At 37.2% G+C, this 17,163-nt stretch overlaps 1 protein-coding gene across 2 annotated transcripts in view; it reads left to right on the top strand.

The window, feature by feature from the left end:
• The window catches only part of USO1 (USO1 vesicle transport factor), a 63,111-nt gene that overhangs the window by 41,835 nt on the left and 4,113 nt on the right, over window positions 1-17,163 (top strand). Inside the window, exons 14-22 of one of the 2 annotated variants that reach the window (XM_012744544.3) lie at window positions 1,266-1,286; window positions 5,196-5,306; window positions 5,654-5,772; window positions 5,916-6,097; window positions 6,369-6,490; window positions 9,692-9,830; window positions 11,062-11,225; window positions 11,820-11,906; window positions 15,664-15,762. In XM_012744544.3, the coding sequence (XP_012599998.2) occupies window positions 1,266-1,286; window positions 5,196-5,306; window positions 5,654-5,772; window positions 5,916-6,097; window positions 6,369-6,490; window positions 9,692-9,830; window positions 11,062-11,225; window positions 11,820-11,906; window positions 15,664-15,762 (1,044 nt within the window). The remainder of the gene's footprint in view (window positions 1-1,265; window positions 1,287-5,195; window positions 5,307-5,653; window positions 5,773-5,915; window positions 6,098-6,368; window positions 6,491-9,691; window positions 9,831-11,061; window positions 11,226-11,819; window positions 11,907-15,663; window positions 15,763-17,163) is intronic. The other variant, XM_020284250.2, reaches the window with a different exon arrangement.

Raw genomic sequence — 17,163 nt, 5'->3', positions numbered from 1 at the left:
TTAGTAGAAAGAAAGCAATAAATATTCCTATAGGAATGGTTTTGCCAAATAGTTATAAGATCTGCATCATGATGGAAACACATGTCCTGGGTAGAAAGGTATTTTGAGGGTTTTGTTTTCTTTTTAAATCATCCATAGTGTTCTTGCATGTCATTTTCTCTTTCTTCTCAGTAATTGAATTGAGGTTAGTTTATGAGGGGGAATAACGTAGTTCATAGCTGTGTACCTCCCTCTTTCTCTTCTCAGAGTAATTGATCATCCAAAAACAAAAATAGAATAGTAGTCCATTATCTATACAGTTACAGAGTATACACCCTTGATGTTTGTGAATTCTCAAATCCTCAAGTCCCCAATGTATATAATTTATCTAACAAGACGTAGAAAAACATAACTAAAAATGCTTGCATTTTTTTAGACTCTTAATGAAAACAGCAAAGCTTTATTGAAATGTAGATGCTAGGCACTTAGTAATTACTATTACATGATTTGCCCAGGTATACCAACCATGCTGTTGAATAATTCAAGTTCACACTAGCAAAGCCATAATAAATGTCATCAACATTCAGAATCAGGGAGAGTAAAAATGTTGATAAGTTTAATATTATTCTGCCCACTGCTCTAGCAGTGGAATCATCCAACCCACTCTCCATAATAATGTGCTGTGTCCTTCTTTAGTTTTTAATTTTGCCACACTCATTGAATTTTTCCTTATTTGGAGCTTTTAAGAAAACATTAGTGCCATTGGTAGAAGTTGTAAGTGAAAGCTTAAAAATTAACTATAGTGAAAGGGGAGTTGAGAGTAGTTTAAAATTGGTTTACTCTAGTTGAAAACTTATTTTATCTCTATCACTGTCTCTTAGTGGTTACAAAAACCTACCCTAAAATTTTCATGTCTTATTTAATACCTGGCATTATCATGTTGCTGTCTGTTGAAAACAGTTTTTTAAAAAGCCAAACAGTAATTAACAGTTTGACTACCATCACCACAACTTCGCTGTAACATTGTGATTACAATGAATGCATGATAAGAAATACTAAAAGTGGTGACATCTTCCTTACTTTTAAGTAATTAATTATAGAACTATAAAATCCTTATCCTCTAAAATGTCTTACCATTTTTATATAGTAAAAGATTAGAACTATCCTATCCATTATTGGCTTGGGTTTGTAGAGGGACTGTGAAAAAGTATTTGAGGGATTTTTTTGGATTTAGATTTTTCTGAAGTAGTAATATTTATGAATAATTTTTAATGTATAATTTGCAGGGTGATAAGATCGACAGACGGGTATGTATCACTTGTTTAGCTTAGGCATTTTCCTCTCTCAGCAAGTGTTTTTCTCTGTCTTGGGTTTTGCTGATTGGGTGTTTTTAACTGCTTGTTTGAAGTTACATTCTACTCACACTTATGTGTCAATAAATTTATCTCTATTGTAACTGGCTCTCCAGTTTTTCTCCATGGGATATTGTAGTGACGTTACTAGGAACTATGGGAGTGTGAATCTGAGCCTCTGTACTTTGTGCTTCCTTCAGGGATGCTTGCACTTTCTGGAATTCCTTGGTTTTGGTTTTTTTGTGTTTTTTTCTCCCAACCTTGCTTCTTTATTTCTCCTTAAAACATTTCACAGGAAGTAAAATTTAGGTTTAAGAATTTTGTCTTTAGTTAATCAGTATATGAAAGAATGTGATGACTTTTATTTATTTAAAATGTACAATGGCAAGTATAATTTTGTAATTTGTAAGATTTAAAATTAAATATTATGGATTATTCTGGATATAATCCATATGCTACAACTACATATCTGGACCCATATGACTACAGTCCTATATGAGGATTAACTTTTGATGTGGGGGGAAGAGTGTTGTGTTTGGTTTTGTTTTTGTTTGTGTGTTTTGTAAAACAAACAAAAAAAAAGCGAGTGTACTGTGATATTTGTGTTTGAGCATGCTTTTCAGTTGAACAGTGTGAGTAGTAATAACTGAGGTCCTGTTAGGAATTATATCTTTGTGTATGAGCATGATTTAACATCCGTTAACAACTCATACACATATATATTTCACAGCTTTAGCCTGCAGAATTTTTCATATTTAGGAAAGTATTTTGTAAATATAAATGTTAATTTAAAAGGCAATTTTTCAAGATATTTATACACAGTAAAATGCACAGACCTTGTGTGTTCAGTCTGATGATTTCTGATGGTTGAGTGTACCTCTATAGCCACCACCCAAAATAAGACGTAGAATATTTTCATAACTCCAGAAAGTTCCAATATGCCCCCTTTCTTATTATTTCTCTGTCCCCAGAGGACACCACTAGAAAGTGAATTTGATTATAATATGCTAGAGCCTCATTTTAATGCTTGAACACTATGAATTTAAAGTGTTAGCTTTTTTTTTTTTTTTTTTTTTGAGATGGTCTGGCTCTATTCCCCGGGCTAGAGTGCCATGGCATCAGCCCAACTCACAGCAACTTCAAACTCTTGGGCTCAGGCGATCCTTCTGCCTCAGCCTCTCAAGTAGCTGGGAATACAGGTGCGCCACCACACCCAGCAATTTTTTTTTTTTCTCTATATTTAGTAGAGATGGGGGTCTCTTACTCAGGCTGGTCTCAAACTCCTGATTATAGGCATGACCCACTGGTCCCAACCTGGATTTTTTTTTTTTTTTCTTTTCTCAGACTTTTCTTTTCTGGCTTCTGCATTTTAAGTCATGCTGAGAATAGCCTACCCATTCAAAGACCTTAAGGAATTTACTGATATTTTCATCTCATACTTTCTGGTTTCTTTTTTTACATTTAATTCTTTGCTCCACTTTCCTGAATGAACTGTATAAGGTGTGGATCTATTACCCGCTGATGGTTATGTGCTACATTATTCATATACTAAGTTGTACATATTTGTATATGGGTCCATTTCTGGACTTTTTGTCCTATCCCTTAATTCCGCCTGTTCATGATTTAATATCCCCTCATTACTGGTTTTCTTTTTTATCACAGTATTCCTACTTATTCTCACTATTTTTTTTTTTTTTTGAGACACAGTCTCACTGTGTTGCCGGACTAGAGTGAGTGCCGTGGCGTCAGCCTCGCTCACAGCAATCTCAAACTACTGGGCTCAAGCCATCCTCCTGCCTCAGCCTCCCGAGTAGCTGGGACTACAGGCATGCGCCACCATGCCTGGCTAATTTTTTCTATATATATTAGTTGGCCAGTTAATTTCTTTCTGTTTGTAGTAGAGACGGGGTCTCGCTCTTGCTCAGGCTGCTTTCGAACTCCCGACCAAGTGGAGTCAGCCCACCTCGGCTTCCCAGAATGCCAGGATTACAGGCGTGAGCCACCAGACGTGGCCATCTCACTTTTTAAATATGATCTTCACAATCGGTTTGTTAAGTTCCAGAAGAAAAGAAACCGTTTAGTATTTTTGTTTTGATCACATTTATGTTACAAATTAACTTAGGAGACCTGACATCATGAAGGTGTTAATTCTGTCAAAGAACATGGTGTCTTTGTGTTGGTTTTGTGTCTATTTTTGTGCTCTTTAGGAGTGTTTTTTTTTGTTGTTTTTTTTTTTTTTTTCACAGTTCATTCAGCATCAGAACTTTAGGAGTGTTTTAAAAGTTCTCTTTGTTTTGGTTTCAACCATTTTGATAAGGTTCATTCCGGAGTACTTAATCTTTTTTTGTTGCTATAATACACTGAATCTTAGCCAAAAGGCTGAGAAGCGGTTTTTTTGTTGCTATAATAAATGAATTATTCCGTTCTATTTTCTCTCTGGTTATGTTTAACTTTGCTCTTCTTATCCTTCAATTAGACCCCAGAGAACATATTTCTAGAAGACTCAGATTTAAATCTAATTCTGTTGGTGTTTATTCAAACATTAGCCAGTGATTTGATAGGATGCTCTTATAGATATGTGGGCTTATTTGGTACCTGCAAATGGTTAGTCCGGGTAATGGTGAATTTCTCCATATAGCATTTATAATTTGAGTAGTTGTAAGATTTCTGTGGCACATAGTCAAGGGAGACTAACTGTATTTTTTAACTTTTTAATTTATATAGGTAACATAAAGGTATACTGTGGGCACAATAATGACATAGAAGCAAGGAAAAGTAAAAATAATATATCATGTAAAAACTAAATTCATATTAATGCTTACTTGGTAGATCATTTGAAGAAGTCCAGTTTGAATTTATTTAATTCGATATTAAATATACCTGAAAATAGATTAGAAAAAGGCCAAGATACTGACAGCAAGGTTTGCAAAATGGAATAGTCTAGGTGGTAAAAATTTTTCAAAAACAGCAATGATTATTTTAAATCCATTCCTTGTCTAGATCTTTGAATAAATATATTTTGGATATTTTCTAAAAACTGCCCCAAAGTGATGCATTACTGTGATCTTCATTATTTTATTTCAAACAAGTTTTGTTTTTCTTTAAAAAAGAAATACAGGTTATAGTAATAGAAGATGGGCAGTGTCAATATTCTGAACTTAGAGATTATCTACACATTTAAAATTTAGAAAACTAATTTTGCTGGACATGCTAATTTTCCTATTTAACTAGGTAGCAATATAGTTTGTGGCTTGGGGCACTTTGCTACTTTAAATCTTTTTACTCTTGACCATGTTGGTGATTTTCTCATATGACATATATTGTCACTGAGTTTATAGCATGGTTTATCTTCTTGTTAAAAAATATATTCTCTCATAGAATTTGACTAAATGATTGAGGAGATTATTTCTTTGTATTTTTCTTGATGTTTTTGAAGGAGGGAGGATTTGTTCTCTTATCAGGAACTTGTTTTTAAAATACTGATTGAAATATCATAAATTTGCCTGGCAAATGTGTTATAAAGTGTCTTGAGGTTGATGGAATTTTTCTTTTTTTAATAACCTCTACATCATAAATTTTTTCCTTAGCAGACCAGGGTCTTCTACTGATAGAATTTCAAATAACCCAATATATGCTTATGAAAATGAATCAATCCGCACTGTGATCATTTTGAGACACGGCAGCCTGTGGTGCACACAAGAATATGTTCTCTCCTTCATTATTTTTTTAATCTAGATTTCTGGCACATCTTTTATAAGATGTTAAAATTCTTTTTATGCAAATGGGAAGGGATCTCAGGGCAACTTTAAGTGTGAAAAAAATAAAATGAATGGAGAGAGATTTCTGCCAACTTATCTATTACAGGGAAGCAAAATACAAACAAGAGTTGGATTGTTAATGTTGCTCTGTACCTGGCTAAGCAACTGTCCCATTGCAGTGACGCATTTTCTTCACAATTCAGCCAATGTTCCATTTGTATCCTTTATATTTTAGTAACATATATGTAAGTATTCATATCTTTTTTATTTTTTTCTTCTCAATTGGAAATAGCTCTATACCCAAAATGTTTGAATTCTCCACCATCTTATCTGTGATGCAACTTTTTAACCTGTTACGGTTGTAATGATGTTTGCTTAAGGTGTGTGTGTGTGTGTGTGTGTGTGTGTGTGTGTGTTTGTATGTGTATCATTGTTTTATTCTGGCTTAGAGCATATGTGATATTTCTTATAGGAACTCTTACATGAAATACATATCAAATTCAAATTGCAAAACAAAGTATTCTAGGTATTATGAATCATTAGCCTCCCTAACCAAGATATCAGCTTACAGGACAAATTGCAGAAAATCTCGGAGAAGAAGAGCAGTTGGTCCAAGGCTTATGTGCCCTTTTGTTGGGCATTTCGATTTACTTCAATGATAACTCACTTGAGAGCTGCACGAAGTAAGTAAAGGGAAGAGGACTCTCTAATGGCATCAAGAGATAATGGCACATTTTTTTTGCCAAAGTATAATGTAGACCAAGTGTTTATGGCTTGTTATGATTTTGTGGTTTCTTAAAGCATTTCAATATGCTTATCTCTATAGAGAGAAACTGAAACAACTAATAGAGAAGAGGATTGGCAAAGAGAATTTCATAGAGAAACTAGGATTTATTAGCAAACATGAGTTATATTCCAGAGCATCTCAGAAACCTCAGCCAAACTTTCCCAGTCCAGAATGTATGATATTTGATCATGAGTTTACAAAGCTGGTAAAAGAACTTGAAGGTAAGACAAGAAGGTTTATATTGATATTCATTAGAAAGTAAATGTGATTATATTACGTATATATGTCCTGGATACATGCAGATTATACGATAAGCCTGCAAGTAGATCTTTTTTCCTAGCTCTTGATCTGTAGCCCATTGAAGGACAGTTGGCTTTCAATAAGATTGGAAAGATTATTTCTTATCTGTCATGGAGTTAGGTTAATGGTTTGACTACATCTTAATAATAAAGTAGTATTTTAAATGTTTAAAACAAATACCTTCTTTTCCAGGTGTTATAACTAAGGCTATTTATAAGTCCAGTGAAGAAGATAAAAAAGAAGAAGAGGTGAAGAAAACACTAGAACAGCATGACAATATTGTGTCTCACTACAAAAATATGATTCGAGAGCAAGTGAGTAACTAATGAACTGTATACACTCTGATTACGACCGATTGACATTTTCTACATTAAGGAAGAAATTTTCCTCACATTTCAAATGAAATAAGATGCAGAAAGTAAACTCATTATTTTTCAAAGCATCTAGGTGTTCAACAAACTGAGTGCTTAATATGTGCTGAGCACTGTGTAGGATGTTTCAGATAAAAGCATGAATCAGTCAGGTTTCCATATCAGGTCCACTGGGAGACGGACCCATAAATCGATTACTGTAGCACGCATATTATCACACACTAAGTCTAGTGATAGAGGCCATCAGAGGCATTTGGCAGCACTGGGAAGCACCTAATTTAGCTACCTAGGAGCAGGGGCTTGCAAAACACCAAGATGCTGAGTCCAGGCGAAGGGGGAGAGAGGGAATAGAGGCAGGAAGTGACAAACAGCATGATAAGTTTGAGTCTGATGTTGCTGGCTTGTACACTCTGGTAGATGCGTGAAGGAGAAACTTGAGGTGAAAAGCTAGAGGGAGGGGGCGCCCAAGGAAGGGAGGCTGTCGTGGTCGGTGAGCTGCAGGAGGAAACTAGGGCCCTGATGGTAGCAGTGATGATGGTAGTGGCTGCCCTTTTTTGTTTACTATGTTTTACATGCTCACTAAGCATTTTGAACTCTCATTTAATTTTCACAATACCCCTACAAAGTAGCTGTTATCTTCAGTTTAGAATAAACGAGGAATCTGAGACTTAGAGAATTTAAACTCACCCAGGGTCACTCAGCAATTGGTAGAACAAAATTCAAATCCATGTGTGTTAGTGGGATTCTAAAGCTCTTACCATGTGGTTCAAAGGAGATAGATTTGAGAAATGTGAAAAATAAAGAAAACTAGAAGGACTTAGTAATGTTTAGATGCAGGTTTGAGGGTGCAGAAAGCGTCAAATATGATCGCTACATGTCTGCCTGGACAACTGAATCGATACTATTGAGTTAGATAGCACAGGAGAAGGAGCTGATTTATTAGGGTAGATAATGATGAGTTAATTTGAAACCACTTTTCCAGAATCGCCAGTTGACATAGCCTTTCCAGGATACCAGTGAACTTCTATTACTTGCATTGTGTTGAGCCACTTAAACCTTCTGTTACATTCCTTCAAAATATGTTCTTGGTTTTTACTCTCATTTAATTTCTTCTGGTGTATACCTTGATTGGAATTCGAGAGATTGCTGTAATTGATGTTGTCAAAATCCCGACGTCATGGAAGACAGGCGGTAGCAGGTCACATAGAGCAGGCCCACCCCTCCCTGCTGTGTACAGATGGGCTGGGTGTGGCAAGGAAGAGCATGAGGAGAACCCTCTGAGAGCTGCCTGTAGGTTATTTCCTGCCCCACAATCTGTATTACTGAGATTATAATTTTGAGAAAGAATAAAAATATTATGACATATTTAGCATTCAGGTTCAGATTTTCAGTTTATGAGCAAACAAGAAATTAGAGTGGTTTTTGGTCAAAATTTGAATCATCGAACTACCCGTGATTATTAGGATTTTTCACTTATAGGTTGGTACAAACATGGAGTCATTTCCAGTCGGAAAGATGTCATGTCTTTGCAACAACAGAGAAGTAAGCACTTGGAATGTGATGTCCCAAAATAAGCATTTGGGGCTAATAAATATAGTTGATTTGGAAGAAGAAAAGAGTGATTTGACACAATTACTATAATGACTCTTTTTCAGAAATCTTCATTTTAAACATTCTGTCACCACTTAAAATGTTGTTTGGTATTAGGTAACAAGCATCTAGCTATCAAATGTTTATTATATCCTTTGAAATGACATTTGAGAATTTATCCTAAGGAAATTTTCCAGAATTCAGGAAAACAATTATATAGAGTAAAATATGTATTGTAATAATATTGCTCGTTTTGAAAAATGGAAAGTAACCTCAGTGTCAAAAACATTGAATATAATTTATATTGCATCTACTTGATCAGATATTAGTGAGCATTAAAAATTGTGATGGTGGCTGGTCCCGATGGCTCAAGCCTGTCATCCTCACACTCTGGGAGGCTGAGGCGGGAGGATCGTTCAAGGTCAGGAGTTAGAAACCAGCCTGAGCAAGATCGAGATCCCATCTCTACCATAAATAGAAAGAAATTAATTGGCCAACTAAATATTATTATCTTCATTTTGCAGAAGAGAAAACTGAAAGATGAGATCAATCTTTTTCAACCAAGTGTACATTCGAATCACCTGGGCAGTCTGCAATAATTCCTGATGCCTGGACCCAAGCCCAGACTGATTAAATCAGAAACACTATTAGAGTTTTTCTCTCTTTTTTTAACCAATAAAAAGCATCTCAGAAAAAAAAAAAAAAAAAAAAAAAGCATCTCAGGAGGCCCTAATGAGCAGCCAGGGTTCAGAGTCTATATAGAGAAATATTAGCCGGACATGGTGGCACATACCTGTAGTCCCAGCTACTCGGGAGGCTGAGGCAGGAGGATCGCTTGAGCCCAGGAGTTTGAGGTTGCTGTGAGCTAGGGTGGCACCATGGCACTCTAGCCAGGGCAACAGAGTGAGACTCTGTCTCAAAAAAATCCAAAACTAAACAAAAAAAAAATTGTGATGGTGAAAACTAGCAATACGGGAAAATTAGAATAGTAAGTAAATTAAAGATTACAAAATTATATGTGGACTGATTATGAGAAGTTTATAAAAACATGGATTGGAAGAAACTAGAAGAAAGTAAAGAAGTACATGAAATTCCAGCTGTACTTATTAGGGTGGTGAGAGTCGGAAGCTCTTTTTTCTCTTTTCAGTCTTCTAAATGTTCTGTTATGAGTGTCTTTTAATGTAAAAAGTAACACGCATATGTATATGTACATTTACTAAGCTTCTTAAATCGTTGGTGGTGTAAATTTCTTTAATGGTTTGATGGGCCATCAAATAGAGTTTTTTCATTTGGTATCTCCCATAATTGCAGTGAGATTGCAAATAATGCCATAGTATTTATTAATTGGGCCTTACTTGGAAGCTTATAGTTCTGCATGTAAATTTGCCCTGGTGCATATAGTAATGTATTATTGTTTAATTAATGAATGATTTTATAAGTGTTGAGTTCTTTAGTATACTAACCCAAAATTACCTCTTATTTTTAAAATTTATTTTTCTTCTTAGTGGTAATTAGTGTGAATGCAAAACACTTGAATTACATTTTGTTTCACAGGATCTGCAACTTGAAGAATTAAGGCAGCAGGTTTCTACATTAAAATGTCAAAATGAACAGCTCCAGACAGCAGTCACACAGCAAGTATCTCAGATTCAGCAGCACAAGGATCAGTATAATCTTCTTAAAGTACAGCTAGGTGAGTGTAGCTGGCCATCACTATTGTAAGGTCCGGGTCATTCTATTCTTGGGAGCCAGACAAAGTAAAACAGATTCTTTTTATGGGCTAATCTTTCTGTAACCTTAGTCACAGTGATGAACATGTAAATCGGAGTTTAAAACAAAGTAGCATGGGAGTTAAGAGTAGTTGAGATTGAAATCCAAGTTTCTTGCTACCTGGTTATCTGACCCATAGACTCTGAACCCTGGCTGCTCATTAGGGCCTCCTGAGATGCTTTTTTTTTTTTTTTTTTTTTTTCTGAGATGCTTTTTATTGGTTAAAAAAAGAGAGAAAAACTCTAATAGTGTTTCTGATTTAATCAGTCTGGGCTTGGGTCCAGGCATCAGGAATTATTGCAGACTGCCCAGGTGATTCGAATGTACACTTGGTTGAAAAAGATTGATCTCATCTTTCAGTTTTCTCTTCTGCAAAATGAAGATAATAATAACATCTGAGCATTAAATGAAATAATATATGTAAAATTCTGGTGGTGCCTGGCATACGGTAGGAGCTCAGCTGCTTGTAAATAGTGTCATCTTATAGTGCTTGTGAAGATTTTTTAAAAGGGATTTTATTTTGTCTTCATTGACAAAATGGGAATTGAAAGAACTGTAATTCTTAAATCATACACCACCAGACCATGCAGTTTAGTCAGCTGTTTGACTATGCTGTTTTCCTCCCAGAAATCTGAAAATATCATCAGTTCATTATTTTTATCAAGACACTATTCTGCACAGATGAAATGTGATTGCAAAAGTGCTACCGAAGTAATTGAATTAAGAAAGTTATATATTTGAATCTTCTAGTTCATATAATGAAAGACTTAGGGCCTGGCGCGGTGGCTCACGCCTGTAATCCTAGCACTCTGGGAGGCCGAGGCGGGCGGATTGCTCGAGGTCAGGAGTTCGAAACCAGTCTGAGCAAGAGCGAGACCCCGTCTCTACTATAACTAGAAAGAAATTACTTGGCCAACTAATACATATAGAAAAAATTAGCCGGGCATGGTGGCGCATGCCTGTAGTCCCAGCTACTCGGGAGGCTGAGGCAGAAGGATGGCTTGAGGACAGGAGTGTGAGGTTGCTGTGAGCGAGGCTGACGCCACAGCACTCACTCTAGCCTGGGCAACAAAGCAAGACTCTGTCTCAAAAGAAAAAAAAAAATGAAAAACAGGTTTCATGCTGGCTTTTAAAAATGTTTGCTTGGCTCATAGGAAAAGACAATCAGCATCAAGGTTCTTATAGCGATGGGGCTCAGATGAATGGCATTCAGCTGGAAGAAATTGGCAGGTTGCGAGAAGAAATAGAAGAATTAAAAAGTAATCAGGAACTTTTACAGAGTCAGCTGAGTGAAAAGGACTCTTTCATTAAAACTTTGGTAAGTAAATGTTTAAAAATTCAAAATAAGAGGTCAAGAGCAATTCTCACTCTGCCTTTTTCTTTCTTTTTAAAAGTTTTTATTTATTTATTTATTTTGCTGGATCCCTTAAGCCAGAGTATCATATATTAAGATTTTTTTAGAGTATGAGTTTAGAGTTACACTCTCTAAGCTTCCATGCTTCCCAGCTAATTGAATTTAAGCAACTTAGTTAACTTCTTTAAACTTGTTTCCTAATCTGTAAATTGGTGGTGGTAATATCTGTTTCATTGTTATGATACTTAAATGACGTACTCTTAATACATGGAAATCATTCAATAAATATCTGCTTTTATGCTTTCTCCGTATGACCTAAGGTAGATGCTTAGATTTAATAAATTACTTTGTATAAATATAAATTTTTTACCTATGGAAAAGTTGTAAATTATATTTATACTGTGTTGAAATTTTATCTTGGGCATAAAAATTAAAATGATGTGAATTTTTTTGGTAAGCATATATAAGATAAAGTTTATAATGTGTACGGTGCTGTTTGTTTTTGCCTATCTCTTTGGACTGAATTTATTTTATAGTTTATTTCTTTGCTATTTATAGAAATCTTCCCAAACATCTGGCATGAATGAACAGTCTTTAGCAACAGCTTCAGCTAGGGATTCTGAACAAGTTGCAGAGTTAAAACAGGTAATTTTCTAGCTTGATCCAAGTTCTGTTTTGTTTTTGTTGTTTTTTCTTTTTCTTTTTGACAGAGTCTGACTCTGTTGCCTTGGATAGAGTGCAATGGCATCATAGCTCACTGCAACCTCAAACTCCTGGGCTCAAGTGATTCCCTTGTCCTGAGTTGCTGGGAATACGGTCATAAGCCACCATGCCCGGCTAATGTTTTCTATTGTTGGTAGAGACCAGGTTTCAGTCTTGCTCAGGCTGGTCTGGAACTTCTGACCTAAAGCAGTCCTCCCACCTCAGCCTCCCAGACTGTTAGGATTACAGGTATGAGCCACCACGCCTGGCCAATTTTCTTTTCATTCTGGTAGAGTTACAGGCCCGTAGTTTCCTTAACCTAGAACTACCGTGTTTCCCCCAAAATAAGACCTACCCATGAAATAAGCCCTAGCAGGATTTCTACGCATTTGTGCTACACAAGCCTAAGCCCTAGTGCCGGGCGTGGCTCCGCAGCACGTCTGCATAACCCGTGCGTGTCGCAGAAGAACGGGAAAGAAGCCGAGCAGCCCTGCTCACCCGCCCGTGACAGCTCTAGTGCTCCACAGGAGACACCGGGCCGGTGGCTCTACAGGAAACAGACTCGCAAGACATTCGGGATGGGATTCGGGGTTTGGAGAGTGATGATGATGTTCCAGAAGAAGACGACTTCACTATATTTGAATAAATGTAGATTGTTGTACGTAGTTAAAAAGAATAACACATCCCCTGAATATAAGCCCTAGAGCGTCTTCTTGAGAACAATAAATATAAGACCCTGTCTTATTTTGGGGGAAACAGTAGTATTTTACTCTTTATTGTTTTCATTTTTCAGTGGTATTCTTTTTAACAGAATCTCAGCATCTCACCCAGATTATTTGTAGATTATCAGTGAACTAAGAAAGAAAAATTTCAATACATTGATAAGCTGCAAATATGAAGGTAGAAAATCTTACGCCTAATTTTCTTATAAGTATCGACTTTGATAATTGCTCAACTAAATGTGCTGGGTGTTTAAACCATTCTATCTGGAAAACATTGAATTTTAGAATTGGAAAAGGGAGTCCACGCACGGTGCCTCACGCCTGTAATCACTCTGGGAGGCAGAGGCGGGAGAATTGCTCAAGGTCTGGAGTTCGAAATCAGCCTGAGCAAGAGCGAGACCCCATCTCTACCAAAAAGAAATAGAAATTAATTGGCCAACTAAAATATATATAGAAAAAATTAGCCGGGCATGGTGGCGCATGCCTATAGTCCCAGCTACTCAGGAGGCTGAGGCAGGAGGATCCCTTGACCCCAGGAGTTTGAGGTTGCTATGAGCTAGGCTGATGCCATGGCACTCTAGCCTGGGGCAACAGAGTGATACTCTTTCTCAAAAAAAAATAAAGAAATGGAAAAGGGAATAACAGGAGGTAAACTTATATATATATCTCAATTACATGCTTTCAGCTGAAAAGCAAAATAAACTTTTTCTGCTCTAGTAACTTAAAAAATCTAGAATAGCAAATTAAACCTTTTCTACTTGGTTAATTTGTGGTATTTATAAATTCCTATTAAACTAGATCATTTGATCATTTATCTTTGTCTAATGAGAGAATAAATGTAATTTGTTCAAGAAAAGAGCCAGAAAAGAGGGAATGGAACTGTTGACGTGGAGAATTAAATAATAGACTAATTAGGAAAATCTAAAAAAGTATCAGATTGCTTATTAGTATATATTATCCCTAAAGAGGTTCTGGTTTGGGGGGGGTTGCCCCCTTTTTTTTCTTCCTTCCTTTCCTTGTCTTTTCTTCCTTCCCTTCTTCCTTTCTTATTATAAAAGAATTGCATTCTTCTTTTAAAAAAAATCCAAGCAATACTAAAGAAAGACGTGACCATCCTTATCAACCTAGGACTGACTTCCTTCTCTGGTCAGTTGGCCCTGGCCAGCAATGACTATATGCAAAGAAACTGTCTTATTTTGGTAATGTCCATGCACCTTAGAGTAGATTCTAAAATCCAGCCTTTTTTAAAAAATCACCTATCATTGAGGCTTTCTAGGTTTCCTTTATGTGTTCACAACATTTTGTTTGTGTGGGAAAGATTAATATGCTGTTTTGGTTTTATTAAGTCTGCCTACACTAAAACTATATGAAAGGAATTAAGTTATTAATGTATAGCCTTAGTCTATAACTTTCAAGTAAAAATTTTTCCTATTTAATTATGTTTCCCAGTGAAACTTTAACTTGTTTACTTTTTCCAAGTTATTTTCTGCTATAAATCTTAGATTGTTAAAAAAATACATATTTTAAATGTCAGTTTTGTTATTTTATAATATATGATAAAATACCGTATAATGAAAAATAAATGTAACTCATTTTTATAACCAAAAAAGATTAAAAGCCACAGACATACATGACAGGAATTTTAAAAAGAACAAAAGGAAAAAGGGCTTCTTATATGCCAGCATCTCACCACTTACTCAGCGTCTCCAGACATTACCAAGTGTGGGGGCGGGGGGATTAGGAGTAAGCAGACCTGGTTGAGAGCCACCTTGACCATTGCTTTTCTTTTTTTTTTTTTTTTTTTTTGAGACAGAGTCTTGCTTTGTTGTCCAGGCTAGAGTGAGTGCTGTGGTGTAAGCCTAGCTCACAGCAACCTCAAACTCCTGGGCTCGAGCGATCCTTCTGCCTCAGCCTCCCGAGTAGCTGGGACTACAGGCATGCGCCACCATGCCCGGCTAATTTTTTATATATATATATCAGTTGGCCAATTAATTTCTTTCTATTTATAGTAGAGACGGGGTCTCGCTCTTGCTCAGGCTGGTTTTGAACTCCTGACCTTGAGCAATCCGCCCGCCTCGGCCTCCCAAGAGCTAGGATTACAGGCGTGAGCCACCGCGCCCGGCCTGCTTTTCTTTATTCTGGTCTGTTCTGAGGGGGAGAAGTTTGAAAATTCCAACATTAATATGAATTTTCGATTAATTCCCCAGTTTTCACTATAGCACTACTTTTCATCAATGTTTGGTGGCTCCTAGTCTAAAGATGTCCTGTTTTGCCCTTCTAAATAATAAGCCTCTCTTTCAGCCAGGTGAGGAGGAACACTTGCCCAGTGCATAAGCTTGGGACAGAGATCTGATGGTCTGTTTCTTAAATAGTCTTCTAACCAGCCCTGCAGTTTTGAACCCCATTTTTACCTATACTTCTAGACATATCTAATGGTACCATTTCCTGAAGCATTTGGTAGTTAATGCATTCATTGTAACACCAGCTAGACTTTCTCAATAGTCAACCTCAATTTTCAGGTTTTTTAGTGTTGAATTACTTACCGCTGTTATTTGCTCTCGGAAATTTCCCCAGTTTTAGTTTTCTTTTCTCTTAATCTCTTTGTCTTTGTAGATCCCTTGCTCCCTCCCTCCCTCTCTCCCTCCCTTCCTCCCTCCCTCCCTCCCTCCCTCCCTTCCTTCCTTCCCTCCTTCCTTCTTTCCTTCCTTCTTTCCTTTTCCCCTCCCTCCCTCCCTTTGTTTACCATTGGATGAAATCTGAGGAGGGAGCAGAAGTAAATTAATGTGTTTATTTTTTTTTTATCTTGAACCCAAAGTTCAAGAATAGTTCTTTGGAGTTAGATTTTAACCCTTGGAAGCTATGATTTTAGAGGGCAGGGTCAAGAAAGGAAATTTTTAAAATTTCTTCCTGCAAATAGACATTTCCTTGATGAAATTAATACTATTTAATATTACAGCTCAACTATTTTTGTCTCTTAGGAACTGGCGACATTAAAGTCTCAGTTAAACTCACAATCTGTAGAGATCACCAAACTACAGACAGAAAAGCAGGAGCTGTTACAGAAAACAGAAGCATTTGTAAGTTACTTCTTTTATTTCCTTCTGAAAGGTAGGACCCCAAGCTTGCTGTGTGATCAATGTTTCTCAGCCACAGTGAAAAAGAAGCAAATTCATCAAATAGCACTTTCTCTTTAGATTACTCACCAGGGGTGTTCTAGTAACAGGTTTCTTGTTCTTGGTAGCAGCCATTTTATAGTCAGACTCACCAGGTTGGTTTATTAGGTTGCTTCACTTTGCTCTGTTGTATCCTTCAGTCCCAGCTGGCAGCCTTTCTGTTATGCTGCGTATAAAGTTATCAAAAAACCGTCAGTGTTTTCTCCAGAACACACTTTCCCATTTTTTGCAGTGTAGATAGGCTGAGCATTTTCCAAATCTGGAAGTTCTGACTCTTCAGTTTATCTCTACCCCTCTCACACTTTACTCTAAGCAGCAAGGAGAAACCAGGCCACACGCCAACAGTTTGCTTAGACATCTCCTCAGCAAAATACCCAAGCTCATTGGGAAAGTTCTACTTTCCACAAAGCACTGAACACGATTTGGCCAAGTTCTTTGCTACTTTGTAACAAGCAGCCTTTCCTCCAGTTTCCAATAGCATGTTCCTCATTTCCATCTGAGACCTCACCAAAAGTACCTTTGACGCTTACATTTCTACGCTTAGTTCATGATGATACATGTGCATCTCCACCGCCGTACAAGCTTTCTCTGCGACTTTCTTCTTCTCTTTCTGAGCCCTCACCAGCATCACTTTTAATGTCCATATTTCTACCAACAGCCTCTTCAAGGTAATGTGGGCTTTCTCTAAATAACATGCCGCTCTGAACTCTTCCAGCCTCTATCATTATCCAGTTCCAAATCCACTTCCACGTTGTTAGGTATTTGTCGTACCGTCATCCCATTTCCAGGTATCTTAGAAAAAAGACAGAGAAACACTGAAAAACTGATTTAAGAGTACCTCCCGGCCAGGCGCGGTGGCTCACGCCTGTAATCCCAGCACTCTGGGAGGCCGGTGCAGGAGGATCGCTCAAGGTCAGGACTTCGAGACCAGGCTGACCAAGAGCGAGACCCCGTCTCTACTAAAAATAGAAAGAAAATTATCCAAAGAACTAAAAATATATGGAAAGAAATTAGCCGGGCATGGTGGCGCGTGCCTGTAGTCCCAGCTACTCGGGAGGCTGAGGCAGGAGGATCGCTTGAGCCCAGGAGTCTGAGGTTGCTGTGAGCTGGGCTGACGCTACGGCACTCACTCTAGCCTGGGCAACAGAGTGAGACCCTGTCCAAAGAGTACCTCCCATTTGCATTTCACTGATTAACGGCATTTGGCTCAGTTTATCTGCCTGTCTTTCTGAGATGACAGTATGGACTTAAAAGAAGCTTATGAGAGAATGGCTTTGAAAAATAGTCTCTGCTTATCACATGCCG

The sequence above is a fragment of the Microcebus murinus genome, chromosome 26, assembly GCF_040939455.1.
Source record: "Microcebus murinus isolate Inina chromosome 26, M.murinus_Inina_mat1.0, whole genome shotgun sequence".
Classification (NCBI taxonomy): Eukaryota; Metazoa; Chordata; class Mammalia; order Primates; family Cheirogaleidae; genus Microcebus; species Microcebus murinus.
The sequence above is the reverse complement of the archived record's forward strand: the minus strand, read 5'-3'. Positions and strand labels throughout refer to the sequence as shown.